The sequence below is a fragment of the Spermophilus citellus genome, assembly GCF_964194105.1.
Source record: "Spermophilus citellus genome assembly, chromosome: 10".
NCBI classification, from domain to species: Eukaryota; Metazoa; Chordata; class Mammalia; order Rodentia; family Sciuridae; genus Spermophilus; species Spermophilus citellus.
This window is the reverse complement of record NC_138197.1, coordinates 77,291,015-77,317,915: the sequence shown is the minus strand read 5'-3', so window position 1 is coordinate 77,317,915 and position 26,901 is coordinate 77,291,015. Positions and strand designations below refer to the sequence as shown.

The window sequence follows — 26,901 nt, the reverse complement described above, 5'->3', positions numbered from 1 at the left end:
GTCACATAGGCTCAGAACTTTTGGAGATAAGGAAGAAAGGAGAAGAGACCTCCAGGATAGGGAAAAAGCCCTGAGCAGGATTGTATGTCTTGGAACATGTATGTTTGTGGCGTTCCTGATAGCTAGAGGAGACAATGAAGCCATGGATCTGAGTAGAATTGTTTTGGCTGGGTATGTGTGATATTGGTATAATGTCAATAGTCAGATTATTCATAATTCAGGAGAGGAAGGTGAAGCCAGACAGATTGAGTGAGTAGCAAGAGAATGCTGAGGGCAATAACTTGCACCCATAATTCCAGTGACTCGGGAGGAAGAGGCCCAATGATTGCAATTTAGAGACCAGCCTCAGCAATTTAGTGAGGCCCTAAGCAATTTAGTGAGACCCTGTCTCAAAGTAAAAAAATTAAAAAGGGCTGGAGATACAGCTCAGTGTTAAAGTACCCTTGGCTTCAATCCCCAGTACAAAAAAGAGAACAAACTTACTTTTCCAGGAAGGAAGGAAGAAGGGAGGGAGGGAAGGAGTATGAACCCCTAAGTTTTCTGTCAGTTGCTAATGTTTTAAATACTATTTGTACCAGGGAGGACTGAAACTCCTGTTGAAAACTCTTTCATCCCAGTTCTAAAGAATGGCCCAAATTGGGAGCCCCTGGCTTGGGAGCTTTACAATAGGGACCCATTTCTTGTACTTTGCCTATTACACACAGAACTGCAGGGGATTAGAACCAGAGGTCCTAGCTTTCTTATATACCCTCTTGCTTTCTATCTGCTAAGATTGCTTTGTCCCTATGTCCTTTTTCTTCTCCCAGAAATGGTGGCTGTTACCACCTCTGTTGTTTTTGCCTTTCAGGTAAATTGATACATGGGAAGCAGAGGTTTGAGTGCTCTGCTGGGGCTGTATTTTGCAAATATTGAATCCTTATTTAGAATTGGTCTACAGTGGAGGAACCAAGATAAAGAGGGAGGGTAGTGGGCTGGGGCTATAGGTCTCAGTTGATAGAGTGCTTGCCTCGCATGCACAAGGCTTTGGGTTCAATCCCCAGCACCACAAAAAAAAAAAAAAAAGGCGGGAGGGTAGCTGGAAGGACTGTGTAAAACAAAGCCCAGACATGGCTTTGTCTCTATTGTTAGAAGACTATCATTTCACACCTTTCAGAGCCAGATTTTGTGATGCTCTCTCATGAGGAGAATGTGTTGACTTGCCTCTTTATAGCTCTAATGTCTGTTTTTTGGGGTTTTGGTTTTTTGGATTCTGGAGATTTAACCCAGAGGTGTTTTACCACTGAGCTACATTCCATACCTTTTTGTTCTTATTTTGAGACAGGCTCTTACTAAGTTGCTTAGGGCCTTGCTGGCCTTGAACTTGTGATCCTCTGTCTCAGCCTCCCAAGCTACTGGGCTTACAAGTATGTGCCACTGCACTAGTTTGTTTGTTTTGTTTTGTGTGTGTGTGTGTGTGTGTGTGCTGGGAATCTAATACAGGGCCTTATGCATGCTATGCAAGTGCTGAACCATTGAGCTGCACCCCCAGCTCTGCTCTCTCTTTGTCAGCTTCCTAGGCTATGGTTGAAGAGAGCAGACAGGGAAGCCCTTCCATCTGGGTGCATGTGTGTGTGCATGCATGCATGTATGGGTATGCACATAGAGTCAGGGATCTTATATAGTGAACCTCTTCTTCAGGGCCCAGGCCTCAGAGTTTTTAGTCTCTGAGACTAAATGGGAAAGAGAAGTCTCCTTTCCATTCTCCTGGTCACTCAGTATTTTAATGGTTTCTTATATTGCTAGACTGAGCAGTCAGAAAGTAGGTTAGCACTGGGTGGGGGTGGAAGGATAGTAGGCAACCTGAAGTAGACCAGTTACATAAATGCAGAGAGATAACATCAGACATTAAACCTTAGTGCTTTGGAAACTCACTACCCCTTTCCTGCCAAGGAACATAAGTGGAGTTGGTGTCTAGAGGTACGTATGGGAGCCAGGAAAGGTCTTTCTAGAGATTGCCATTAAGGGCAGAGAGCAGTGCAGCTGAAGGTGCCCTGAAGGACTGGATTGATTAGTATTTCTGATTTTCCATAGGAGCAAGGTAAAGAATATTATGTGTTCGTGTGCATCTGTCTTATTAATGTCCAGTTCCGAGTGCCTAGTATTCTGGATCTGTGCCTACTTAACTATCTTGAGGGTTTAAAAATCTGAATAAAAAGGAATAAGCTTTGGAAAAAGGAAGTGATTTTTCTTCTTTTTTCTTTCTTTCTTTCTTTCTTTTTTTTTTTTTTTTTTTAATTGGGGATTTAACCCAGGGATGCTTTGCCATTGAGCTTCGTCCCAAATCTTTCTATTTTTTAATTTTAAGACAGGATTTCACTAAGTAGTTTAGGTGCTCACTAAGTTGCTGAGGCTGGCCTTGAACTTTCGATCCTCCTGCTTCAGCCTCCTGAATTGCTGCGGTTACAGGTATGCACCAGTGTCCCAGGCTCTGGAGATATTCTGGGGAATGTGAAAGGGAGTGTGCTGGTTCCTATTCACTCCTTTTCCTTCCCATTCTGTTAGGCACTGATTTCAACTAAGATTACCAAGTGAGTAACTTTGGGAGGAGAGTGAAGGAACTTTGATTTCCACATTCCCAGTGCCTGAGATGGCCAAGGGCTTCTAGGATGTATCATATACCAAGTAGGCTCACTGTGTAGTCAGAGCTGGGTTTTCTTAATTCTTGTGACATGTCAAAGCTGTGACTATATATAGAAGAGCTAAGAAAGATGGGGGTCCAGCCTGACCATTTGAGTTCTCTAAGGGTAAAAATTTCAGAGCTGATGTCCTTCTCTAGTCATTTTTTCCTATGAAGTTGTTTAAACTCTTAAACAGACTGTTTCTACAGTTTTAGATCCAGGTTAGAGTATGGGGCAGGTGCTTAATTCATAGGCTCCAGCCTCTTTGTCTTTATCAAATAGTAGCCTTAATTTAAAGCTTTCCCTGGAAGGTTGCGCCGTAACTCAGTGGCAGCACATTTGCTTAGCATGTGCCAGGCCCTGGGTTCAATCCCTGGCACCAAAAAACAAAACAAAACAAACAAACAAAAAAAAAAAAACAGAAAAAAGCCTGAGACTGGGAGAAGTACATTTGATTCTGACCAAAATGAGGCATTTGAAGATCTTGCTCAAATATTCCGACCATTATTGCCCTGTCCTGTTCCTCTCTGTTCTTCACAGAGAGGATGCTGCATTCATTTTTTCTTGTCTCTGCAGGTCTCTCCATTTTTGTCTCCTCTGTCTCTATTATCCTTACTTCTCCTTTGGTGGTCCTCTGATGTATGGACTTGTACATGATGAACTGTGAACTTTTAGCCACGTGTAGTGCCCTTGGGTACTTGGAGGGAGACACTTACCACAAGGAACCAGATTGTTTAGGTGAGTACCTTTTTGAGGAGTCAGATTTAAAAAAAAAAAAATTGCTTGAATTGAGGTGGTCTGTTGAATTTCTCAAGCTATAAGTATGAAAAGCATACGGGCCTGGGTGGAACTTTGTCCAGTGTTTGAGGTATGTGTTTATTCTGTCTCTGAAGAGAGCGTGAAGGATTTGATCCGGTTCTTGAGGCATGAAGATGAGACGAGAGATGTGCGGCAGCAGCTAGGAGCATTCCAGATAATACAGAATGACCTCCTACCCATTCTTACCCAGCACCACAAGGATAAGCCTCTCTTTGATGCTGTTATCAGGTTCATTCCCTAGCTTTTTTTTTTAACCACATGCCAGCATTCGTATTTAAGCTGATAGGTTTTGGTGCTTGTTCCTGACAAGGAAGCCTAATGACTTCTTCCTCCTTCATTGTCTCCCCAGACTGATGGTAAACTTGACACAACCAGCCTTGCTCTGTTTTAGCAGTGTGCCTAAGGAGCCCAGCATGCGCCACCACTTTATACAGGTGCTGACTTATCTACAGGCCTACAAAGAGGTGAGATTGTCCTTCAGAGTCCCTGGGGCAGATTGTGGTGCAGTAGGGGAAGAAGGTACAGACACTATGTGAGATCTGTTCACTGTTCCACAGGCCTTCGCCAATGAGAAGGCTTTTGGAATCCTCAGTGAAACCTTGTATGAGCTGCTGCAACTGGTGAGTGTTTGCCCTGTAGGAGCCCCTGGGACCATTATCAGAGGTGAAGATGCTGAAACTGGAGGTGTGATCCTAGTTGTTGGGGATATGATCGTCTACTCCATAGTCTCTGACTGCCTCAGGACTGTATGAATCTTTCTTCTCTTTCTTTTTTATTCTGATTCTCTTCTGTACCTTGGTCCTCCAGCCCAGGTGGATGCCACCTGCCTTCCACATGGAGTCTCTTCTTCTAACTCTCCTCCTTCTGACTAGGGCTGGGAGGAACGACAGGAGGAAGACAACTTGCTGATTGAGCGGATCCTACTGCTGGTCAGAAATATTCTCCATGTTCCAGCTGACTTTGACCAAGAGAAGGTGAGAGTCAGGTGGTCTCAGTTACATTGAACTGCCCTTTTTGGGCTTTTCTGCATCTGACAAGTCTACGGGAAGAACCTTGGCAAAGAAATCAGGTGCAGAGCTTCCAGGAAGAGCTGTGGAACTGAATGCCCTTTCTTCCTCTCATCTCTCACTGCTCAGAGGATCGATGATGATGCCAGTGTCCATGACCAGCTTCTCTGGGCTATTCACCTTAGTGGCCTGGATGACCTTCTCCTCTTTTTGGCCAGCTCACCTGCTGAGCAGCAGTGGAGCCTGCATGTACTAGAGATTGTCTCCCTTATGTTTCGTGATCAGGTAAGACCCAGGCCTATTGTCCTTTTGCACAGGCACTTTTCTGCTACACGGTCAGCATTGCTTTTATAGTAATGGCTGAATTATCTAGGGAAATTAGCAATGGGTAGAGTAGCTGTGTCTTCAATATAGAGTCCCATCACCAGTCCTGTTTTGATCATTCTTTCCATCCTTAACAGGAGTGAACTCAGGATAAGAAATGACTGTCCTTCTGACTCTTTTCCTGCTTCTTCCAAATGTAGAACCCTGAGCAGCTGGCAGGAGTAGGGCAGGGACGCTTAGCTCAGGAGCGGAGCACAGATGTGGCAGAACTGGAGGTGTTGCGCCAACGAGAGATGGCAGAGAAGAAGACTCGAGCCCTCCAACGAGGCAACAGGTAGGTGACTGAGAGCTGCTGTACCTGTGTTCCTGTCCTGTGGCAAGGAATGCTGAGCACTTGGGGGCCAGATCTAAGACACTGGAGACTGAATAACATTTTACAGCTTTAACTCATTTTGAGCTGCTGATGAAAGAGAATGGAAACAAAGCTTCCAGAGAATTGAAAAATCTCTCTGGCCTCCTTTGTTGCTGCTGTTCCCCTACAGGCATTCTCGATTTGGGGGCTCCTACATTGTCCAAGGGTTGAAATCCATTGGGGAGAGGGACCTCATCTTTCACAAAGGCCTTCACAATGTAAGTATTTGCACATTTGGAATGGGAACACTGGAGTTGCAGGGCCTAAGAATGACCATCTGTGGATTTAAAGCATCTCCATTCTTAGCCTTAGAAAGTTGGAGACAGTAGAAGTAGAGCCTCTGGCATTAGCCACATTGTCTTTACTGAAGTCTTCGCAGAAAACTTTCTAATAAGAGTTTCTTCTGAGGAAATTGCACTACCAGGGATATGGAAAGAGCTGTGATACATCTAATCCCTGCCCCACACCCCCAGCTTCGAAACTACAGTTCAGATTTGGGAAAGCAGCCCCAAAGGGTGCCCAGACGTCGCCGGGCTGCCCAGGAGCTGTCCATTCAGCGCCGCTCTGCCCTCAATGTGAGACTCTTCCTCAGAGACTTCTGCTCTGAGTTCCTGGAGAACTGTTATAACCGGCTTATGGGTTTGGTAAAGGTGAGAGTCTGGGAAAGATATGGAGGCCATCAGGGATGGAATAGAGAGGTGATGGGGCCAGTTGAGGGTAAGAAGGGCAACCCAGGTAGGCACCTGTGGGAGGCTGTCCCTGTAGTTTATAGTGGGAAGGAGATAGTGTGCACCTGAGAGATGGTGACGATGCAGAGGGAGTGGGTTATTAGCATGACAAGAAGGGCTTGTAGCATTGACCCAGAGGAAGGGGAGGAGGACATGGGGAGAAGAGAGAATTGAAATTTGTGGATCCTAGAGAAATATTATAGTGGTGTCCACGATCTACCCCATCATCAGGCCAGGAAGAAGGTGGAAGCCCTGGGATAATGGTGATCTTTTTTTTTTTTTTTTTTAATGTTAGGATCACCTGCTTCGAGAGAAAGCTCAGCAACATGATGAGACCTACTATATGTGGGCCTTGGCTTTCTTTATGGCCTTCAATCGAGCTGCCTCCTTCCGGCCAGGGTTGGTTTCAGAGACCCTCAGTGTCCGGACCTTCCATTTCATTGAGCAGAACCTCACCAACTACTATGAGATGATGCTGACTGACCGCAAGGAAGCCTCCTCCTGGGCACGGCGGTGAGAGGGATAATATTGGGATCATAGTGAGCATCTAGGTCTGGGTGAGAGTCTGAATACACACACACACGCACATATACACACATTTTTTCTTTTGGTACCCAGAATTGAAACCAGGGTTAATTAACTACTGAGCCATATCTCCAGACTTTTGTTTTTGTTTTGTTTTCTGTTTTATTTAGAAATAGGGCCTCACTAAGTTCCTCAGGCTGGCTTTGAATTTGCCATCCTCCTGCCTCAGCCTCCCAAGCCTACAGTATAATAGGCATGTGCCACCATGCCCAGTGAACACCTAGATTGTGGATGGCACCTTTTCCTAATACAGGGTGAGGTGGTCAGGCTGGGAAGCAAGCACTAGTGAGGTCATGTTTTGGGTGGCACTTTAGGCAGGTTAGTGTTTTCATGAGCCAGTGCCTTAAGTTGTCCTCCATTTTTCCTTGTCTTTAACTCATAGGATGCACCTGGCTCTGAAAGCCTATCAGGAACTTCTGGCCACAGTGAATGAGATGGACATGTCTCCAGAAGAGGCTGTGAAAGAGAGCAGTCGCATCATCAAGAGTGAGGCCCTGGCCCAATACCTAATCCCAGCCTTCCCATCTTTGACTAGAATCTTATTCTTCACTGTTCCAACTTTATCCATCTTTTCTTTTCTAAGTTTCCAGACCAGTCCTTCCATTCCTTTCTCTTCCCCACTCCTAGACAACATTTTCTATGTGATGGAGTATCGAGAACTATTCCTGGCACTCTTTCGAAAGTTTGATGAGAGATGCCAGCCCCGCTCCTTCCTTCGTGACTTGGTGGAAACCACCCACCTCTTCCTCAAGATGTTGGAACGGTTTTGTCGGAACCGTGGGAACCTGATGGTGCAGGTACTGGGCAGTAGCAGGATGTGTAAAGAGCTGTGTGGGAGGGTGAAGGACAGAGGGGGCTTTCTCATTGCATTTTATGTAGCTTAAGCTGGTCTGTTAGAGCTACTCTGAAATAAGAAGGCAAGAGGCTTGTGTTGCCCATGTGAGTCTACCATGGTTTCCGTTTCCCATTAGATTTTTTTCCTGGTTTACCATAAATATCTTAGTTCATTCAGGAAACTTTTTGTGAACACCTACTAAGTGCTAGGCACATAAACTTATAAGAGTTTAATGATTATGGGACTGGGGTTGTGGCTCAGCAGTAGAGCTCTCACCTAGTACACATGAGGTACTTGGTTCAATCCTCAGTGCCACATAAAAATAAAATAAAGATATTGTGTCCACCTACAACTAAAAACTATATTGGAAAAAAAAACAACATGTTTTGTGCAGAACCTTCCTATAATTCTAGTTGCTACAGTTTAAAATTTTATCAGAACTGGACTTGAAAGGGGTAGCAATATCAATGAGACTTTGCTAAAAGGTATTTTTACACTTAGGGCTCTGTGGTATTATCAGTAATAATGGTGCTATAATTTATCCAGCATTTACTGTATGTTAAACATTGCTAAGGTCTTCATGTAATCCCCACAACAGCATTAGAATACATGTACAGAGTGGTCCAAGATTGTGTGAGTAAAGGACTGTTATTGATACCCAAATGTAGATGGCTAGACTCCAGAGCTCATGTTCCTGCCTTTAGTGTGTTTGATTATAAGTTTCTTTTCTTTTTTCTTTTTTGGTACCAGGGATTGAACCCAGAGACACTTAACCACTAAGCCACATTCCCAGCCCTTTTTATTTATTTTGAGATAGGGTCTTGTTAAGTTGCTTAGGGCCTCACTAAATTGCTGAGTCTGGCATTGAACTCACAATCCTCCTACCTTAGTCCCCTGAGCCACTGGGATTACCGGCATGCACCAACTCACACGATTATAAGTTTCTTGAATGGAGTGGGAGCCTCAAGGGCCCTCCAATCCATCCATCCTATTTGACTTCTGAGAGCTCACACAAAAGCTGGTTCACAGTTGTGACCTGAGGGAACAGAATTTGGGGGTTGATTCACTCTCTAAGAGAAAAAAATGATGGGCTTTATTTTTATGTATCTTGCTTAATCCTCATAACAAATCTATTCATCCTTTAGATTTTTCCTTAAGATATCACTGCTTTTGGCAAACTCTCCTACTCCAAGAAACAGGCATTTTATGCTCATCCACATTATAGCTCTTATCCATTCCGTAAGGTATTTCTTGTTTACTTGCCTTTCTCTAGAGTATGAGCTCCTTGGGGGAGGACACGTATTATTCACTATGGCTTCCATTGCCTATGAGCAGCACATAATAGGCACTAGGCACTTTGAACATTCACTTGGTTTTGTAATAGAGAAGACATTCATGGGAAAAAGACTTCCTTAGTGCTCCTGCTATTTTCATGCAGTTCTTTCCCCATAGAACAAACGAAAGAAGAGAAAGAAGAAAAAGAAGGTTCTAGACCAGGCTGTTGCTTCTGGGAATGTTCCACATAGCCCAGAGGAGCTGGAGACTATGTGGCTGATCCTGGCTGAGCAGCTGCAGTGTTGTACCCAGGTAGGTGGTTGTAGAAGCTATCTTTTTAAAGACTAGTGCTCTGGGTAGACAGTCTGGGTTTTCTTCCCCCTTTGTTCCCACAACTTATCTATCTATAGGATCCTGAACTCAATGTAGAATCCATGGTTCCCTTTGATGCGGCCTCAGAAGTGCCAGTGGAAGAGCAGCGAGCAGAAGCTATGGTGCGGATACAAGACCGTCTCCTTTCTGGTCGGGCCCCACAGGCCCTGGCTCTATTGAGATCTGCCCGGTAAGAGCCCTGCCCACCCATCCTCCTGGACTTTGGGGGCATGAAGAGGCCTTCACTGTAGTACAGGGTTCTTGGTCTTCAAAAAAGAGAAATTCTGTCTGGGTCTCTGAATTGAACAGTGACTGGGGAACTTTGATGGGCTTATTTGAGTATATTATTTGTTGTTGAGAAATAACAAAAAGTATAGTTGGGGAAAAAATAAAGATAATTTTATCCAAAAATAACTTGTCACTAACTTTTTTTTTTGGTGGTGCTGGAGCCATCAATATTTTCATGACCAACTTTCTGGAGTTCATTATGTTAGACTTCGTCTATATCATATACATATATATCTTCTACAAAAATAATGAAATATTACATGTTCTGATTTACATCTTTTTTTTCCCCCTGTACTGGGAATTGAACTCAGGGATTCTATACCACTGAACTTCATCCCCAGCCCTTTTTATTTCTTTTTTACTTTTGAGATATATTCTTGAATTTGCAATCTCCTGCCTCAGCCTCCCAAGTACTACTACTACACCTGCCTTTTTAACTTCTTAATATATTTTGAGCATTAATTCTCATCAGATATATTTCTGTAATTGTCAATGACTTTCAAACACCATCGTGTAATATGTACATTTGCTCAACCAAGTCAGCATTTAGATTGTTTGCATTTGTTCTTACATGATTTTCTTGCAATGCAACTTTTAAGGAAAATTTCCATAAAGTAACAGTTTGCATTATCTTTCTGGCTGATAAATAAGATAAGACTAAATTCTTTCTGCTTCTAATTACAACTCAGATTTCCTATAATTAAGGCCTTTTTCTGTTTGTGCTCCAGAGAAGTGTGGCCAGAAGGAGATGTATTTGGCTCTCAAAACATTTCCCCTGAGGAAGAGATGCAGTTGCTGAAACAAATCCTCTCTGCTCCATTGCCCCGTGAGTCTCCATTTCTTCACAACCCTCTCTTTCTACCTGTGCTCCAGCACTAGCATAACAGAGACCTGTAATCCTCACTATATAGGACAGCAGGGGCCAGAGGAAAGAGGAACAGAGGAAGAGGAGGAAGAGGAGGAGGAGGAGGAGTTGCAAGTCGTCCAGGTGTCAGAGAAAGAGTTTAACTTCCTGGACTACCTGAAACGGTCTGGACCCAGAGGGCTGAGTTGGTCCCAGGATGGTGTGATTGTACAGCTGTTAGAATGAGCAGTGTCTTTCTAATTCTGACTTCCTTTCCCTCATTGTTTTGGTGCAGCTTTGCATGTTCAACTGTCGTGCGAGCCTATGTACTGCTGCTGCGGAGCTACCAGCAGAATAGTGCCCACACTAATCACTGTGTGGTCAAAATGCTGCACCGGCTGGCCCATGATCTCAAGATGGAAGCCCTGCTTTTCCAGCTCTCAGTCTTTTGCCTCTTTAATCGTCTGCTTAGTGACCCTGCTGCTGGAGCCTACAAAGTGAGGGACTGCCAAGAACTGGAGTCTGGGTGTATATAAATGATCTTCGGGAGATAAGGAAGCTGAGGTGTCAATAGCTGGGAGATGAGAACACAGTAAAGAAGCCAGCAGGCAGATTGAGGGGGCTGTATGGGGAAGGATAGAAGAGTCTTGAGTGAGAAGGGGCAGCTGGGAACTGGAAAGAAAACACCCAGGGGGCCAGGTCTATGTATCCATTTGGGCTGAAGCATCATAGCAGCCTTACTCTCCTATAGGAGATAGTAACTTTTGCCAAGTACATTCTGGGCAAGTTCTTTGCACTGGCCGCAGTCAACCAGAAAGCCTTTGTGGAGCTTCTGTTCTGGAAGAACACAGCTGTGGTTCGAGAGATGACTGAGGGCTATGGCTCCCTGGATGACAGGTGAGCTTAGGGATTGGGAAGGATGGGCAGTAGGGGAGGGTGATACAGAATCACAGAAGGTCAGAGCTGGAAGAACTTGCAGGCAAATAATAAAAAAAAAATAATTAACTAATTAAAAAAAAAAAAGAAGGCCATTTGGTCTGTTTCCTTACCTTCCAGAGGTAAAGGTCAGAAGATGAAATGCTTTACCTAGGAGAGGACCAGGGACTAGAGCCTGTCTTCTGTCTGCTCTAGTTTTCTTCTCCATCATCAGACTTCATAAAGGTGGTTGCTGAAGGAAGTAAGGTGGCCCTCCAGGAGCCCTCTCCCAAAATGTGCTGGGAAAGGCTATAGACATAGCTCAGTGGTAGGGCACTTGCCTCTCATACATGAAGTTCTGAGTTCAGTCCCCTATACTGCCAAAAAAGAAAGAAAAGTGCTGAGATAAGAATTCACATAAATGTTTGTCCCCTTTTCTTTAGTATATTACCCGTCTGCTTTCACGCTGCTCATTTTCCCATACTACTATTAGTACTTGTAATGTGAGATTCCAAGGGAAAATCTGAGTTTGACTTTTGTTTTTTGTTGTTGTATTAGCACTGGAGATTGAACCCAGGGGTGCTTGACCACTTTTAATTATTTATCCCTTTTAATTATTTCACTTTGAGATGGGTCTTGCTAAGTTGCTGAGGCTGGCCTCAAACTTGCAAACCTCTTGCCTCAGCCTCCCAAGTCACTGAGATCATAGACATATGCCACCACACACAGCTGTTATTGTTGTTTGTGGTACTTGGGGATTGAAGCCAAGGGTACTTTACCACTGATCTTTGATTCCTTGACCTTTTTCAAAATTTTGAGACAGGGTCTTGCTAAGTGGCCAAGATTGGCCTTAAAATTTTTATCCTGCCTCAGCCTCCTGAGTAATTGGAATTACAGGCATGCACCACCATACCCAGCCTCTTTTGGATTCCTAAGTGGAAGGAAAATGAGAAGGAAGCACATATTAGTCCTCAGCTAGGTGGAACACTTCGTGCTGCTTGCCTCCACCCTTTCAGGATCTTTGGTCTCCTTTTTTGGGGCCAACAATCTATTTCGCTCTCTCTCCTCTTTCCCCATTCAGGTCTTCCAGTCGCAGAGGCCCTGTGTGGAGTCCTGAGGAAGAAGCTCAGCTTCGAGAATTATACCTTGCCTATAAGGATGTGGAAGGTATGAGGCCTTAAGATCTGAAGTGTTTATGAGGATAGCAGCCTGAGCATGAAGAACCCTCTTTACTGCCTCATACCTTCTTCACTTCAGGTCAGGATGTGGTAGAAGCCATGTTGGCACACCTAAATACTGTTCCAAGAACACGCAAGCAGGTCATCCACCACCTGGTACGGCTGGGACTAGCTGATAGTGTCAAAGATTTCCAAAGGTAGGCACATGCTCTGGAGGGAACTGGGATGGAAATTCCTCAGTTCATTCCCTGGCCTCCTCTTCTAATGACAACCTCCCTAAACAGAAAAGGAACCAATATTGTATTGTGGACAGAAGATCAGGAGCTGGAGCTGCAACGGCTTTTTGAGGAGTTCCAGGATTCAGATGGTGAGAGAGATGGATGCTCAGGGAACCTTGTGAGATGAGAACTAAACTGTCCACTTATTTATTCCCTGCCTCCTAATCCCAAGGGAAGTTTATCAGATTCCTTATTTTGACTTCCTCTAAGTGTCATTTTAGGGTGAATTGATTTAGTCTCTTTCTAGAGACCTCTGATTTCCTTTACTAAGACCTCAGATATCCTTAACTAATCCCTTTCCCCATTTGTTCTAGAGTATTCACACATTCCCTCTCTGTAGATGTCCTTGGTCATATCATGAAGAATATCACAGCCAAACGCTCACGGGCTCGAATAGTGGATAAACTTCTGGCTCTGGGGCTGGTAGCTGAGAGGCGGGAGTTGTACAAGAAACGGAGGAAGAAATTGGTGCCCTCCAACGTGGTAACACTCTTATCCTGGCTCTCCCATCCCAAGCCCACTCCCTTTGAAGTGCTCCCTGGAAGTTACCCACCAAGATTTTTCCAGCCTCAAGCTATTTTGACTAGGTCCTTCCAACAGGGTGGTCAGGAACCAGAAAATACCACTGAAATGTGGTGTTTCTTTTTTCACAATCTCCTATCCCCTTGATGAATTTCAGCCCAAAGATGAGGGGTCCCTGCAAGATTTTTGTCAGGAAGATCTGCAAGATGAGGAACCCTTGCCAGAGGAAGAGAATGAGGAGGATGAAGAGAAAGAGGAAAGCTTGGATGCAGAACAAGACCAAGGTGGCTCATTTCTTTCAACTGAAAACCTTGGTCAAGGCCTACATCAAGAAGGTGAGGAGTTTAGTTGGGAGAAATGTCTCAAATGGAGGGTTGGCATGGGGGTAGGGACCAAATATGTTTCCCTTTTGCTCTTAGGCTTTTCTGCTCCCCTCCTATGGCTCCACAACTGCCTGATTCGAGCAGCAGATGATCGAGAAGAAGATGGTGAGTGAACAGATGACGATTTTAGGACTAGAGCACTGGAAGCCACTGGACCTGCATATGGGATGGAGGCAGTTTTTTCCTAGCATCTTTACCATGTGACTATTGGCTCTGTTCTAGGCTGCTCCCAGGCAGCTCCACTGGTACCACTGACAGAAGAAAATGAGGAAGCAATGGAAAATGAACAGTTTCAGCAGTTACTGATCAAGCTAGGGATCCGGCCACCTGTCTCTGGGCAGGCAAGTACACCAGTCACAGTGTCAGCCAGTTATCCTCTCTTTCTCATTGCCCTTGTCATTTCTGAACAAGATTCCTGTAGCAGCTATTTCTATTGATCCACAACTTCCAAATGGCACACCAACCTTTGCAGGCCCCCGTGACCATTCCACCCACACAGTTACTTCACATTGTAGTTATCCTGGATTACTTTCCATCCTTAAATGGTAGGTTTTTCTATACTTCTCTAAACAGTTGACAATGCCAGTCCCTCTGAAAGTCCAACCACACACAAAGATATATACACACATACACACACAACCCATCTTCCTGTTGAATCTCAACCCTTTCTTCAAGAGTCAGCTGAAAGCAGGAGCTGAGGCAAGAGGATCACGAGTTGAAGGCTAGGCTCTGCAACTTAGCAAGACCCTATCTAAAAAATGATAAAGACTAGGGGTATAACTCGGTAGTAAAGTACACCTGGGTTCAATCCTCAGTATCACCCCCAGCCCCAGGAAAAAGCTCAATTTTCACTTCCTCAGAAAAGCCGTCCTTATCAACCTTTCAATCCCTGAAGAAAAATAATCACTTTGGCCACTGAAATTTGTTCATTCCCTCATAGAGCCCAATCCAATGGTATTATAGCACATTCATTCTTTCTCCCATTAGGTTGTGAGTTCCTTGAGAGCAAGGACCATACCTGGTTCACCTTTCAATCATCAGGAGCCATTCATTTATTCAGTTAAAAACTGTATTTACTGGGAATGTCATAATATAGCAGGCACTGTGCTAGACATTATTTTTATATATATATATATATATATATATATATATATATATATATATATATACACACACACACACACATATATATAAAAGATAAGTAGAGTTCACAACTTTTCTGAATCTTTACCAATGTAGTGTCATATTTATTCAATGAATAACAATAATCTGTTGAATGGAGTCTAGTCCTTTTACTTTGCTGTCATGTTTGACCTCTGGTGCCCTGTAGGAAACTTTCTGGCGAATCCCAGCCAAACTGAGCCCTACTCAGCTCCGGAGAGCGGCATCTGCTTTGGGTCAACCAGAGAAGGAGGAGAAGCTGCAGCCAGAAGTAGAACCAAGAGACCCTGGAGAGCAAGGCTCCAGTGAGGAGCACCGAGCAGAAGCCCTGAGAGCCCTCTTGTTGGCCCGCAAAAAGAAAGTAGACCTTGCGCTCTCAGAGGGTAGTAGTACAACAGCTCTTCTACTAAGCACTTACTTCATGTCAGCCATGTTGGGCTAGAAGGCTGATAAGATATTTTGAACAGGTCCAGTTCCCTAATTTTGTGCCTCTTACAGTAACTTCAGAGGAAGGAACTCCTGGTGGGAAAGAGAAGCTAAAGATAGCAACCAAGAAGCGACACCTGCTGGACAGTGATGAGGAACAGGAGGAAGACGAGGGTAGAAGCAAAGGTAGGGAGTCTGACTGGGACCTGCTTTTTCTTCAAATACCTAACTTCAGCCTGAAGACAAACTGTAACACCTGCCTGATCCTTTAACATATGTCCTCCCTCCTCCCTGTCATTCCCATAGCACCAGAGATGGGAGCGCCAGTAATCCAAAAGAAGAAACGGTTTCTGATTGAAGATGAAGATGAGAGTGACTGAAGAGCCAGAAGCCTAGGGCTAGAGATAGATATGGTTTTATATGGTGAATTCAAGTCAGAATTTGGAGGTCCCAGAATCTCCTCTTATGGAAGCAGCAGGGTCACGGACCCTTCCACAGATTTAGAGCCCAGGCATTTTTAGGCAGCAATGTTGAATGGACCATTCTGTAGTCAGTCCTTGCTTCTGTCAGCTTTATTCAGTGTAGCCCAGCAGCTCTCTGAAGACTTACTGTTCTGGGAACCATATCCTTTGGTGACTAGAGCCCCTTAGCAAATCGGAGGAGTAAGTGAATTATAGAAGGCACCTTGGACCCTCTCATTGGTCTGTTCCTTTTCCGCTGGAAGTGGACCACAACTTCCAGATAGGAACCTTTATGACAGTGTCTGGGGGTTTCACATCCTTTTTAGAAGGCATTGGATTCCCTTGTTCTCATTTTCTTTCCAGAGATTATTCCCTAAACACCAGATTGAGCCTAATTCCTGCCATTGAGGTAGAATTGGCTGCAGTGCTTTGAAGATGATGAATATACTTGATTTATGTTTGGTATTAAATTAAACATGTAGAATTAAAAATTGTTGACCTTAGTCTGACTTGTCAATCTGAGTTTCCCAGCCATCCACTTGCTGTGTTTTTGGAAGAACTTTAAAATGGTAGAATTAAGACACCATCTGCCTTCCCTTTCTCCTGTCTTCCCCTCTTCCTCTATATAAGACACAGAGAATGTTTGCACCTCATGATCCTTCTGGATTTAGTAGCATGTGCCTATATTCCTAGCTATTCTGGAGGCTCAGACAGGAAAATTGATTTAATCCAGGAGTTTGAGGCCAACCAAGGCAATTTTGACCCCTGTCTTAAAAAAAAAAAAAAAAAAAAAATGTGCGGTAGAAATAAGCAGGAGCCACACAGAAAAAGCCAGTTCTTCAGCATGAAGCAGTGGAGAGGACAGTGACTAAGCAAGAAAAAGATGGATGAGCCAATGTCATGTCCTTAACTAGTCTTAGAAATGGTCTGTTTCCAACTGAGCTAGGGGGAAGGTGAGATTCAGAAAATGTCCATTCAGATCACAGAGTGCTCAAGGTAAAGGATGTATCTTAACTTTTTTGTTTGTTTCTTATAGTGTTGGGGATTGAGCCCAGGGATGATTTGCCACTGAAATACATTTCCAGCCCTTTTCATTTTTTATTTTTATTTTTGATACCAGAAATTGAGCCCAGGGATGCTTAACCACTGAACCACATCCCCAACCCTTTCTATTTTTTATTTTGAGATGGAGTCTTGCTAAGTTTCTTTGGGGCCTTGCTAAGTTGCTTGAGGCTGGCCTTGAACTTGTGATCCTTCTGCCTCAGCCTTCTAAGTCACTGGGATTACAGGCAAGAGCCACTACACCTGATCCTTTTTATTTTTTACTTTGAAACAGGGTTTGCTAAGGCTAACCTTGAACTAGCTATCCTGTCTCAGCCTCCCAAGTTACTGGGAATACAGGTGTGCACCACCATGACTAGCAAAGGATATGTTTGAACTATCATTTCTTGAACTTGTGGGGGGGTTTTTTGTATGTTTTTTATTTCCCCTAAACAAATGAGGGACTCCTACATCCTCTAAAGCTGGGGATGAAACTATGTCCAGAGTAACTGAAGTTTCTAAGGGCTGAGATGCATGCTGGCTCTGACCACTCTTTGTGTCTCTTCATTGTGAACTTTTCTCACTTCCCAGCGTGTGTGCTGCTGCTTTTCTCCAGCAAAGTTCTACTGTCCCATCATGATTTGGCTGTGCTGTCCCTTTGTTGTTTTACCCTCAGAACTCGATCCTTTTAGGTATTTATGGAAGCTTTATTATGTAAGCATGACTGACTAAAATCATTGGCCATTAATTTTATCAACTAGCTTTTCAGCCTGTCTCCCCTCCTGAAAAGTCAAGGGTAAAGTTGGGACTGAAATTTCCAAATTTTTGTTCATAGGGTTGGCAACCAGCCCCTTCATTAGCATTCATCACTCCAGAAATACCTAGGATTTTCAGAGGTACATATCAGTAAATGGGATGAAAACAGCTGGGCACGGTGACATGGGAGACAAGGCAGGAGGATTGCAGGTTTGAGGCCAGCCTTGACAACTTTGTGAGACCCTATCACAAAATGAAAAAAAAAAAAAAGGCTGGAGATGCAGCTCAGTAGTAGAATTCCCCTGGTTCAATCCCCAGTACCAAAAAAGAAGGGAGGAAACCAAATACATATTTCACATTATTTTAACCCCTTCCTTAGTGTCAAATGATGTTATTTTTCACAATAATATATTTTGCTCTGAAGTCTACTGATTTGAATATAGCCACTGAAAATGTGTGTGGTTTTTAAATTTTTTAAAATTATTTCTTTTAATTAGGTATATATGACAGAATGCATTTTGATTCATTGTACACAATTGCAGCACAACTTTTCATTTCTCTGGTTGTGCATAATGTAGCATGGCACCATATGTGCAGTCGTACATGTACCTAGGATAATGATGTCCATCTCATTCCACTATCTTTCCTGCCCCCATGTCCCCTCCCCACATCTCCCTCCCCTTTGCCCAATCAAAGTTCCTCCATTCCGGCCCTCCCCCTCCCTCCACACACACATACATTATGTGTGTGAGTGTGTGTGTGTTTTAACTGGAGATTGAACCCAGGGCGTCACCCATGCTAGTCAAGTGCTGTAGCCCTGAGCTATATCCCAACCCTCATTGCAGCTTTTTCTTGATTAGTGCTATTACGATAAAACTTTTTCAACCCTTTTTTTTTTTTTTTATGGTACTCTGAATTTAAGCCAGGGGTACTTCACCACTGGATTACAACCCCAGCCCTTTTTTATTTTCTATTTTCAGACAGGGTCTCACTAAGTTGCCGAGGATGGCTTCATACTTGTGATTCTTTTGCTGTAGCCTCCCAAATCACTGGAATTACTGGCGTGTGCTACTGTGCCCAGCTTTTTCCATCCTTTCAAACTAGATTTCTTGTTTGTTGGGGAGGTCGGTACTGGTGATTTAAATCAGGGACGCTCTATGACAGCTACACCTCCAGCCCTTTTTATAATTTTTATTTTTTTGAGACAGGGTCTTACTAAATTGCTTTAAATTTGTGATCTTCTTGCCTCAGACTTCTGAGTTGCTGGGATTACAGGCATATGCCACCATGGATTAAAATGGATTTCTAGGGCCATGGATGTAGCGTAGTTGCCAGAGCCCTGGGTCAATTCCCACTCCTCCAAAAAATAGATTTCTTGTAGGAAGAATATAGTTGGATTTTCTTTAACCCAATCTGATAATCTTTTGGGGGCTAGGGTATAGCTCAGTGGTAGAGCTCTTGCCTAGCATATGCAAGACCCTGGTTTCAATCTCCAGCACTAAAAAAAAAAAAAAGAAGAAGAAGAAGAAGAAATGCAGAAAGAAAAACTCCATATATTTATTAAAACACCTATCCCGGGGCTGGGGATGTGGCTCAAGCGGTAGCACACTTGCCTGGCATGCGTGCAGCCCGGGTTCCATTCTCAGCACCACATACAAAGAAAGATGTTGTGTCCACTGAAAACTAAAAAAATAAATAAATGTTAAAAAAAGTAAAAATAAAAAAATAAAATACCTATCCTACTTTAAATATGCTCAGAATACTTACATTAACCTCCAGATGGGCAAAATCATATTACAAAAAAAACCCTGTTTATAAAGTGTTGAATATGTCATGTACACACATGTTAATATTTTGTGCAGGATGGGATCTGGAAGCAGAACAAAACACCGACAATATAAAACACTGTAGACCATTAGTTATTTTTTTACACTTGTGATTACTTGACTGACTGGGATTTGCTATTGCCAACAAGTTAAAAGGGTAGGTTACAGGCTGGGGTTGTGACTCAGCGGTAGAGTGCTCACCCAGCACACATGAGGCCCTGGGTTTGATCCTCAGCACTGCATAAAATAAAGGTATTGTGTCTAACTACAACTAAAGTATATATTATATATATAAATAAATATATATATATGGGTATGTTAAAGTAGGATTTCTACTGAAAGGGTAGAAATTTACATCATTGCAAAGTTAAAAAATGATAAAATTTGGCTGGGGTTGTGGCTCAGCAGTGGAGCACTCACCTAGCATGTGCAAGGCCCTGGGTTCGATCCTTAGCACCACATTAAATAAATAAAGATTTTTAAAAATCGTAAAATTAACCATCATAAATTGGTTACCCCGTCTCAAAAATTTAAAAAGGGCTGGGGAGGCAGCTCAGGGGTAGAGCATTTACCTAGCATGCATGAGGCCCTATGTTCAATCCCCAGTGCCACAAAAAAGAAGGCAAAAAATTTTTTTTCTTGAGGAACAGAAAGTTTTCAATTCACAGTCCTAGCCATGCTTGTCATCTTTGTTTATTAATCACTATTGACCTGATAAACAATACAGAAGCACTATGAGATAGGCAATAGCATAGACATTTAAAATTTTAAAAAACAGTTTGAAGTGGTTGGTGAATTGGCATCAGCAGAACCTGAGGTTGGGGAGTGTCCTTCCTAGGTCTTCTCTGATTGTATGATTTTGTTTTACTTTTTTCAAATAAGTGGCATTTTTGTTTGTAGTATGGCAAGTAATTTTTTTTAAGTTATATTTGGACACGGTGCCCTTATTTTATTTATTTATTTTTATGTGGTGCTGAGGATCGAACCCAGGGCCTCGGACGAGTGAGGCAAGCGCTGTTCCCCTGAGCCACAATCCTAGCCCAAAAAGTAATTTTTATTTTATGCTTTTCTGTGTTTGCCAATTTTATATAAAATGCAAATAACGTGCATTTTTATAAAATAACAATAACAAAATGAAAAAGATTATTTTTTGGTAGGAGTAACAAATGTATTTGCTTTACCTTCTTAGGTTTTGCTTGTTTTATTATGAACTCCCATTTTTACCCCGTTTGTTTTCAAAATTTAATGAGCATTCCTGAATACTGTTCCTAGTTACATGGTTCTTCTATTTTTATGTGTTGGGATCCCATCTTATTTTCTTTCTACCAGTCTAATTCTTCCTCCATGAATGGCAAGGGATACATATGGAGAATAGAGTTTCTGTTCTGAAGGATATAATTGTCTTGAAATATATTGTTTTATACTTGTTTAAATGTTCATATTTCTTGTTCAATGTGAAGCCCCATTGTTGAAGAATTTTCAGTAAATAGTCCAGAGTCTGTATAAAGTTATAAATTTTATTTATGTCCAAAATACTGAAAATTCTGTTCAACATTGCTCAGTTTCCTGAATATTTTTCTTATTAGCACATTACAAAATGTTTATTTCCCCTTTTTTGCTGGGGGGCCATTTAAACACTGAGCAAAATCCTCAGTCCTTTTTTGTGTTTTATTTAGAGACAGGGTCTCACTGAGTTGCTGAGGCTGCCTTTGAACTCTCAATCCTCCTGCCTCAAAGTCCGGAGCTGCTGGGAATACAGGCATGTGCCACTACGCTCAGCTGTTTCTCTCCTTTAATATAATAAATCTATTAGAGGCAATAGCTAATAAACACTTTCAATTTTTTAAAAAAATTGGTAACTGAGCATACTACAGGGACACAGCCACATCAATGTTTATAACAGCACAATTCACAATAGCTAGAATGTAGAACCAACCTAGATGCCCTTCAACAGATGAATGGATTTTAAAATGTGGCATTTATACACTATGGAATATTACTCAGAACTAAAAAATAACAAGATCATGGCATTTGCAGGCAAATGGATGGCATTAGAGCAAATTATGCTAAGTTAGCCAATCCCTAAAAAAACAAATGCTGCTTGTCTTCTCTGATATAAGGGGGGTGACTCAAAATGGGATAGGGAGGAAGAGCATGAGAAGAAGACTACCACTAAATAGGGAAAAGAGGTGGGAGGGAAAAAGAGGGAGAAGGGGAGTTGCACGAAAGAGGGAAGGAAAACCTCATTGTTATACAGAATACATATATGATGTTGGGATGAGAAAAAGAAAAAAAGGTGTGTCACATTAGATTGGATAGAGAGAAAGGAGGGGAGGAGTAGGAGGGATAGGAAGGGCAGCAGAATAGAACAGACAATATGATTGATGTATGTACATTCCATGTATGTATTATATGTCAAAATACATTCTGCTGTCATGTATGACTAAAGAAAAATAAAAATAAATCATATGGTAAAAAAAATAAATAAATAAAATTTTAAAAAAATTGGTTACCAACTGTATTTGTAGTTTTTGGATATTTGTAGTTGGACACGATATTTTATTTTTTATTTTATATGTGGTGCTGAGAATGGCACCCAGTGCCTCACACATGCTAGGCAAGTACTGTACTACTGATCCACAACCCAAACCCTGTATTTGTATTTAGTTCCTCCTATATAGTAAGTCACAGTGATTACCCAAAAACGAGGTGTACACAGGTGAATAAAACCATAAATCAGACACGGTGGCACATCCCTCTGATCCCAGTTCCTTGGGAAGCTGAGGCAGGAGGATCACAGGTTCAAGGCCAGCCTAAGCAACTTGTGAGACCCATCTCACAAAATAAACAAGGGCTGGGGTATATCTGAGCAGTAAAACACCCCTCGCTACAATCCCCAGTATCAGAAAAAATAATAAAGATCCCAATATACCTGTAATCCCAGCAGCTAGGGACACTGAGGCAGGAAGATTGTGAATTCAAAGCCAGCCTCAGCAATTTAGTGAGGTCCTAAGCAACTCAGCAAGATCTTGTCTCTTAATAAAATATAAAAAGGGCTGGAAATGTTTCTCAGTGGTTAAGCACCACTGAGTTTAATCTCCAATACCAAAAAAAGAAAAAATAATAAGAGAATAAGACTTAGTATCTCCTACCCAGAAATCACATAAATCCCTATCTTTTCCCTTGACACTTGCTTTGAAGAGTAAAGGAACTTTGCCTGGTCCAAGTTTAGGTCTAGGGTATGTTACCTTAGATGACATTGATATAGGCCTGGAAAAGCAGGAGCCACAAAGGAAGAAGACCTGTTTGTCAGGACTGGAGCAAAGGTGAGAAGGACAAAGTCTGGCCCAGGAGAAGGTGGTAAATGTTTGTGAATGTTCACTGTTTTCAGAAGGCATCCATTATTTGGTTAGGGAAAAAGAGGGTAAAGTCTACAAAGAACTGTTCAGACTAGAGAAACCCTGAGGTGCCGGACGTGTTTGGACCAACTCATTTCTCTATCTGTTTCTTTCCAGAACAGGTAAAGGGTCTCCTATAACCTGTAGAAGTGGGAGGTGAAGCTATGTCCAGGGTAACTGAAATTTGTAAGACTAAGACACTTCCTTAGCTTGATATCTAAGTCTTGATATCTCTTCCTCCTGGGCCTCTCCCCACATCCCTACCTAAGCACTGCATCTTTCCAACAGGGCTGATCCACTGACCCACTATGACCCAAGCCAAGCTGTTCCTTTGCTGTGTCTTCCTGTCCTCAGTGGCTGGCTTTCCAAGAAGAACCCAGAATGAGGCCCTGAAGCTCCAGCCATCTTTCACAGAGACTTATCACCCAACACAGGAACTCTCCAGCCAGCTTCCTCTCCCAGATCCCAGCACCTGCCAGGATCTCTTGCACACAGTTCCCTCCTTAGCCCCTCTGCCTGAGTACCTGTCCAATTTAGCTCTGAGGGTGGTCCTGGAGGATGTTGGCTGCCCAGCTGAGGCTCACTATCTGCAGCTTCAGCTTACTAGGGTGGGAGGAAAGGACCTCACTGAAACCCTCATCCATGAGAGCCAAAAGCATACTCAGGAAGAAAGAACTGGCAATAATGAGGCCATTCTGAGGGATTTGGGGGGAGTGTCAGGGGAGCTGAGGAGGGTCCAACGCTCAGTTACCCTGCCTGAGGTATGCGCCTCTGGCAATGGGTGGGTGATGTATGAGACAGCAGCACTGATGATTAAATTTGCTGAGAAACTCCCTTCCACTGAGTTGGTAAGAGAGTTCAAGTCTGCTGCCATCACTGTTACCGAGAAGTGCACGGATGAGTCCTGGGAGTATTTAGAGGAAATGTACAAAAGGCTGATAAAAAGCCCAGACATTATGGATGCCACACTTACTATAGAAGATCAGAAATACTTTTTTGTTCAATTAACAATCCTTCTGAAACGTGTTATTTTATCCTGGCTCCAGAAATTTTTTCAGGCTCACTTTGGGTAGGGAAGCCCTCCAAGTCATCACATTTACTTTTTCTAATGTCTCTCATAGACCTGCATAAAAGGATTGTGCACAGTAGGTAGTTTGAAATGTTGGGGAAAGCTTAGGATAAATGTACACTTTTCTTTTGATCCAAGCGCTGAAACACTTGTGACCATGAGCAGCTTTACTTCTCAGTAGGTACTAGCTCATTTCTTCTTTCAATTTCTCTTTCAGTTGTCAAATACTGTGACTATTGTAATTTCTTCCATTGATCTACCTTGTTCTTTCTAATTCCTGAACTGAATGCTGTGTCTTGCTTATGTTAAATTTTTAAACTGAAAAGAGAAATAAAAAGCTGCTGCCATATCAGAATCAGTTTTTGGATCTTTCCTGACTAGGCACTATGATTCCTTTTGTGACCTGGAAATGGAATATGGCAAGGTCATGTAGGAAATGCCAGTGTGCTTTGAGGCTGAATGCTTGAGCAGTCAGTTCAAATATTTGTAGAGATTGTGTCCCTTACTGATCTATCATCACCGAAAGCACCTCTCTTCCCTCTTCATGGGACAGGGAACTGAGCAGTATCAGCAACTCCAAGAGCTTTCTCACTTCTTACTGGAACATATGGTAATTTGGGACCCCATAATTATGTGGAAGTGAAACAGAGGAAATCTTTGGTGATCTGGAATGCAGAGACCAAGGAGAACAATTAAGTCCTATTGTCATTTATTTGACCCAACTTAAAAAGGAATAGGAGCTGAGGGGCTGTGAATGTGGCTCAAGTGGTAGCACGCTCGCTTGGCATGCCCAGGGCGCTGGGTTCGATCCTCAGCACCACATAAAAATAAAAATAAAGATGTTGTGTCCACCGAAAACTAAAAAATAAATATAAAAAAAATAAAAATCATCTTAAAAAAAAAAAAAAGGAATAGGAGCTGAGGTTCAAAGAGTGAGATGTCCTTTAACGGAGCCCTGGATTCTTTTCAGAGCACAGCCCAAGGAAAATAATTCCCATTCTAGCATAGTCTGATCCAGCTAGACATCATTTAAGACCAAACATGACCTGCTCCTGTCTCCTCCTATACTCTGTAGGTGTCATTTCATGTGGACTGCAGCCCAAGAGTTGGTTGGTGCCTTTTTCCTCACATCTGAAGCGGTGGCAGGGAGGCTGCTTGATTATGCTGGATCCTATTCTCAAAGGCCTTATCTAGCTTCAAAGCTTCAGTCACTTAATCCTTCTATCAGGGATCCTGATAGACTTGCCACTGACCCTGGAGCAGGTTGAGTACCAGCCCAACTTCTGGACCCGATAGCTTCATCAAGAGGCTCTTACAATTTTCTTCAGCCAAATACAAGGCACCACTAGGACAAAAGCATAAATCCATGACTTAATTATTGTTCCTGAGAGTCCTATGGTTTATACAAAAAGACTAGGCACAGAAGGGACATGTAGTAATTTTTTTTTTAAAGAGAGAGTGAGAGAGGAGAGAGAGAGAGAGAGAGAGAGAATTTTTAATATTTATTTCTTAGTTCTCGGCGGACACAACATCTTTGTTGGTATGTGGTGCTGAGGATCGAACCCGGGCCGCACGCATGCCAGAGGAGCGCGCTACCGCTTGAGCCACATCCCCAGCCCTGTAGTAATTTTTGACAAGCTGTATGTGTGCTGTTAAAATCAATGAACCAGCTAGTTTAATAGCTATAAAACAGGCAATTCTTAAAAAAACTGAATAATTAACAATTATTACCAATATCCAGATACAGTGTGCATGCCTATAGTCACAGCTATTTAGGAGGCTGAGACAAGAGGATCAAGTGAGCCCAGGAATTTAAAACCAGTCTGAGTAACTCAGGGAAACCTTGTGTCTTTTTTTAAAAATGTAGGGGGAAGATTACATATGCCTGTAATCCCAATGGTTTTGGAGGCTGAGACAGGAGGATTGCAAAATCAAAGAGCCTTAGCAATTTAGCAAGGACCTAAGCAACTTAGCAAGACCCTGTTTCAAAACAAAAAGTAAAAAAGGACTGGGGATATGTCTAATCAGTTAAGTGCCTCTAGGTTCAATCTCTAGTAACTCCCCAAATAATAATAATCTCACAGCACTACAAAAAAAAAATCATCAATTCCCTTCTCCAGATATAATACAAAATAGAATATATTCAACTATGATTTTGACAGCCTGTATTACCCATACTGGTGGCGGGAATTCTTTTTACCTAATAACAGGCACAAAAAAAAATTAATAAAATTGTGTGACTCCTTAAATCACATATATGCTTACCTTATTCTGCTAGGCTCTGGGCACTACAACAAGTTTAAATTTACCAAACAGAAGTGTAACTGATGTGATACAGCAATCGGTATACGGGGTAAAAATGGGAGTTCATAACTCACTTGAATCAAACTGTGAAATATGATATATTAAGAACTATGTAGGGGCTGGGGATGTGGCTCAAGCGGTAGCGCGCTCGCCTGGCATGCGTGCGGCCCGGGTTCGATCCTCAGCACCACATACCAAAAAAGATGTTGTGTCCGCCGAGAACTAAAAAAAAAATATTAAAAATTCTCTCTCTCTCTCTCTCTCTCTCCCCCCCCCTCACTCTGTCTTAAAAAAAAATTCATAAAAAAAAGAACTATGTAATGTTTTGAACGACCAACAACAACAAAAAAAATTTACCAAACAAAAATCAGATGCCCTAGATGCTAAAAGGGAGAGATGTGGAGAAAGCCACACAGTCCTGCAAGTCTTCTGAGATACAATAATGCATAAATATGAAAATCAGAGGTGACAAATCGTAACAGTCCTTGTGGAAATTCCAGAATGACAGTGATCTTCTGATTGAAGAAAAGAGGAGGAATCTGGGGGTATATCATAATAGAATCAGTTACAATCTTAGGGACTATATGATTATCAGACCTCTACTGTCCAACAGAATTTTAGAATACAATGAAAATATTCTATGTCGGCACTGTTCAATATCTTCTGAACACATACATATCTTCTGAAGCCTTTAAATATTACTAATGTGACTGAGGACTTGGATTTTTTAAAAGTTTATTATTTAAATATCTATTTATCTATCTATTTAGTTGTTTTTGGACAAGATACCTTTATTTTATTTACTTATTTTTATGTGGTGCTGAGGATCAAACTCAACACCTCTCTACCGCTGAGCCATAATCCCAGCCCCCTAAAATTTATTATTACTTTTTATTCTTGGTAGTACATAATAATGTCTCTAAGTGTATTTTGCCTCCCCACCCCCAAATTCATAAGTTGAAGCTTTAACACCCAATATGACTGTATTTGGATATATAGCCTTTAAACTATGTATCTGTATATAACTGTATATATAT

General features: G+C 42.4%; 1 protein-coding gene across 2 annotated transcripts; it reads left to right on the top strand.

Moving 5' to 3' along the window:
• The first annotated feature begins 1,320 nt into the window (after positions 1–1,320).
• TIMELESS (timeless circadian regulator) lies at positions 1,321–15,896 on the top strand. 2 transcript variants are annotated; one of them, XM_081311617.1, is made up of 29 exons: positions 1,321–1,403; positions 3,234–3,395; positions 3,551–3,704; positions 3,826–3,940; positions 4,034–4,096; positions 4,349–4,450; positions 4,613–4,768; positions 5,008–5,141; positions 5,350–5,437; positions 5,693–5,869; positions 6,243–6,460; positions 6,915–7,018; positions 7,160–7,329; positions 8,820–8,954; positions 9,053–9,204; positions 10,031–10,128; positions 10,214–10,331; positions 10,442–10,643; positions 10,898–11,043; positions 12,143–12,228; positions 12,319–12,436; positions 12,524–12,606; positions 12,858–13,000; positions 13,197–13,374; positions 13,459–13,527; positions 13,645–13,763; positions 14,753–14,966; positions 15,082–15,195; positions 15,316–15,896. In XM_081311617.1, the coding sequence occupies exons 2-29, from the start codon at positions 3,299–3,301 to the stop codon at positions 15,387–15,389; spliced, it is 3,627 nt and encodes a 1,208-aa protein (XP_081167743.1). In that variant the 5' UTR covers positions 1,321–1,403; positions 3,234–3,298; the 3' UTR covers positions 15,390–15,896. The 2 variants fall into 2 exon arrangements, with proteins under 2 accessions (XP_081167743.1, XP_081167744.1); XM_081311618.1 differs by lacking the exon at positions 1,321–1,403 and adding an exon at positions 2,414–2,445.
• The last annotated feature ends 11,005 nt before the right edge of the window (positions 15,897–26,901 follow it).

What these genes read in the sequence shown, in the direction of transcription:
- TIMELESS (XM_081311617.1), top strand. Translation starts at nt 3,299, where the DNA reads ATGGACTTGTACATGATGAACTGTGAACTTTTAGCCACGTGTAGTGCC. An exon ending in CTGACTTTGACCAAGAGAAG is followed by an intron (nt 4,451 to 4,612) that starts GTGAGAGTCAGG and finishes CTCACTGCTCAG; the next exon opens with AGGATCGATGATGATGCCAG. An exon ending in TTCACAAAGGCCTTCACAAT is followed by an intron (nt 5,438 to 5,692) that starts GTAAGTATTTGC and finishes CCACACCCCCAG; the next exon opens with CTTCGAAACTACAGTTCAGA.